Consider the following 3,091-nt stretch of genomic DNA (forward strand, 5'->3'; position numbering starts at 1 on the left):
AGTCAATGCTTCAGTGCTCTAGGCAAAATGAGGTCCATGTGAGGCTGGGTTCCCTGGCTACCGTGTTGACTCCAATGTACCCAAGGTAAGAAGCTTTCCTGAATTGTTTTTTGATTCTCCAGCTCAGCTATTCAAGTGCAAATAACCAGCAGAACACACACACAACAGAGAGAGACAGAAGCACGCACACAAGCAGAGCCTCTTCCGGGTTATGTAGGAGAGCTCGTATCACTGCCTTTCTCTCAAATATTTTGTTCAAATACCTTCAAATTGTGTATGATATCGATCCTCTTGTTCTGGCTATCCTTGAAGTGTATCTGGACTCTCACGGGAAATTCTCCCCAGCCTCTCCTGGTCAGGTGAAACGGAGGTTCTCTGGAAACAAATGGTGATTGGCATTTCAGATGCAGAAGTGGTACAGCTTTCACCTGCCTCCTTTCCAGAAAACCAAAGGTTGTTTTCAGGCTGATAGCCAAAGCTATCTTTGCCACAGAAAGAACGTGATCACAGAAATGACAAGTTAATGGCTCTGGACAGCTGAAAATACACTTTTATTTTGCACACGGGGACAAGGAAGAAAACGGTAAAACACTGCGTAATGCCAAATGAAAACTACTTATTTCAAAAAAACCCCAAATCATCTTCTAGGATGCAGCTGCAAGGTGAGTTTTCAATGCAGCATCTTGTAATCACTTTCTGCTATTCCCAATCAAGCAGCAAGACGACACACGCTTCATAAAATACCAAGAGAGCAACATACAGACAAGTAGGAAAAGTTAACTCAGCCACTCTCCAAACCCAAGAAGGGCACATTTATCGCTAATGTTTACCATTACTTTGTATTTCAGCCTGTTGTTACCGTAGTTTTGCAATGAAACAAAACGCAAGGGGTTTAAAGGCTACTTTACTCCCGAACCTTAATGTTCACTACGATGACTGGGACCACATGATGCGAAATCACTCAGACAGGCAGGATTAAAACAGAAGACAATCAGCACAGCAGCACTTCTCATCTCAGACAAGTCTTTCTGGAGCTGCCTTTCAGGAGTTTAATTTTGCCAGAACACAGCTGTGCTTCTGTAGCTTCTTGTTGCAGCCTCCCCAGAGGCAGCTGAACACCGTGGGGAGAACAATTCCTTAGGGAAGACACAGAGTAGTTTGAAGGCATCCTCCCGCTGTCCCATTCGAGGCAGCCAGAAGGAAGGATTGGAAGGGCATTTCCCTGCAGCAGTCAAAAGAGAACCGACCCTGCTCCTCTCGTTACGGTCACGGCTTTGGAGTTAGTCAAGCCAAGACAGAGGTTAAAGACGGACACAGAACACTAAACTAAGGAAAAGAGTTGTTAACTTTCTAAGAAACTTGGCACTGCTAGCCTGGCAAGCATAAAGACTGGAATAACTCCTTATTACCTCACTTCTACCAGGTCATTAGGTTTGTAACTGGGATGGAGGAAGAACCAAACTTTCTTGACGAAATGATTTATGCTGGGTTCTCTCCGAGAGCCTCGGACGTACACCATCCATTTATGGGTGGACTGGTCGTTTTCTTCTCTCTTGTCAGGGGGAATGTACCTGGCAAAGAAATTGAAAAACACACACAAGAGATGAAAATCTCAAATAGATAAATACCACAAAAAGTATTTTGGGAAGGATTAGACAAAAAAACTGGAGATGGTAAATTGCCTGTCTGAACCTGCCCCTATACAGTTCTGCTCGTTACTCCTTACCCTGACAGTTCATCCAGAGAAATAGATGCATTTCCTCTGTTTTAGTGCACAACTGCACTAAATTCATCCATTTAAACATTTGTCTCTTAATTAAAAGACTTCATTTTACCACCGTCAAACCCCTTTCCCCATCTTACTGTGAGATACCGGGACGCAAAACTGCACCAGAACACAACAACAGCAAACTCCACTAGCATAAACACAAAAAAATAACAATTCCTCTTACAAATTTTAAAGAAATTTCATAGTCAATACTGGGTTCCAGGTCCAGGCTTAAGTAGCTATTCAAAATGCAATTCTAACACCCTAAGTCTATCCGAAAATGTTTGCTACTTTCCACGCGAAAGACTGACCTCAGTAGTGCAAGGGTGGAGAGTTAAAACCTGACATTGCCCGCAGTTTCCTAAAATGAATGCCTTTCTTCACCAATTCCCTCAAAGTTCAAAAGTTACGTGTATTTACCTGTCCCATTTTTTTTGTGAAAAAAAAAAATAAACTGTACAAATTAGTGTATTTAGATTATGTTGTCCTTTCATAATTTTCTTTATTCTAGTGGTTTGGGAGGTTTTGTTTCTTTGTTTTGTTATGTTTTGACATAACAAAATCCCACATTGTCCCCATGCACAGACTGAATAAACCATTAGAACAATATGTTTTAACAAATTTTCACTGAAAAACTTGGGATTTCTAGGTGGTCAGAAAAGGCTGAAAAAAAAAATCTCCTTGAGAGAAACAGATCTCAAAACCTCCACATATATAAATACATACATTTAAAAATAAAACAACTACTGAAACATGTGTTCCTCCCACAAAAAATAACCTCACACAGACACTTGAGGAGGGCAGCCTTGGGTACAGTGACTATTCAAGGGTAATGCCTCCCATCGTGACAGCCCAGCAATTTCGCCTGCTTCCTCATCCCAAAATAAGGACCATCCCTCAGACTCCGGATACTAACTTGGAGACGTTGCCAACCACAATCGTTTTCTTCACATAAAGCCGTGAAGTTTCATCGTTCGACAGTCCGGCATTTCGTTGTCCCGGTTTTTGAGAGCTTGAAACACCCGAACTGTCCTGAGGGTAGGGGAAGAAAAAACAAAAAAAGGCAAACAAAAAAACCAAACATTCCTCTTAAACATCATTTTGGTTTTCAGCTGGGAAAGTAAGGTGTTGTTTAAATAAGTAAATCTGGAGAGTTAAATGAGAGACTAGCAAAGAATCATTCCTAAAAACACTGGAATTGCTACCTAGGCACGTTTAGGCGATGCAGGCACGCAACGATGACACACTGTGTAGCCCCGTGTACACAGCACGGCTTAACTGAGCATCCATTATATAATATATAGAACTGAGCGTCCCATTTTA

General features: G+C 41.7%; 1 protein-coding gene across 1 annotated transcript in view; it reads right to left on the reverse strand.

The window, feature by feature from the left end:
* The window catches only part of YEATS2 (YEATS domain containing 2), a gene marked incomplete at its 5' end in the record, with an annotated part of 37,492 nt that extends 34,692 nt beyond the window's left edge, over nt 1-2,800 (reverse strand). The window contains 3 exons of the mRNA XM_009872893.1: nt 264-375; nt 1,410-1,571; nt 2,685-2,800. Coding sequence (XP_009871195.1) covers nt 264-375; nt 1,410-1,571; nt 2,685-2,800 — 390 coding nt within the window. The remainder of the gene's footprint in view (nt 1-263; nt 376-1,409; nt 1,572-2,684) is intronic.
* Between the last annotated feature and the right edge of the window lie 291 nt (nt 2,801-3,091).

Source organism: Apaloderma vittatum, unplaced genomic scaffold (assembly GCF_000703405.1).
Source record: "Apaloderma vittatum isolate BGI_N311 unplaced genomic scaffold, ASM70340v1 scaffold1257, whole genome shotgun sequence".
NCBI lineage: Eukaryota > Metazoa > Chordata > Aves > Trogoniformes > Trogonidae > Apaloderma > Apaloderma vittatum.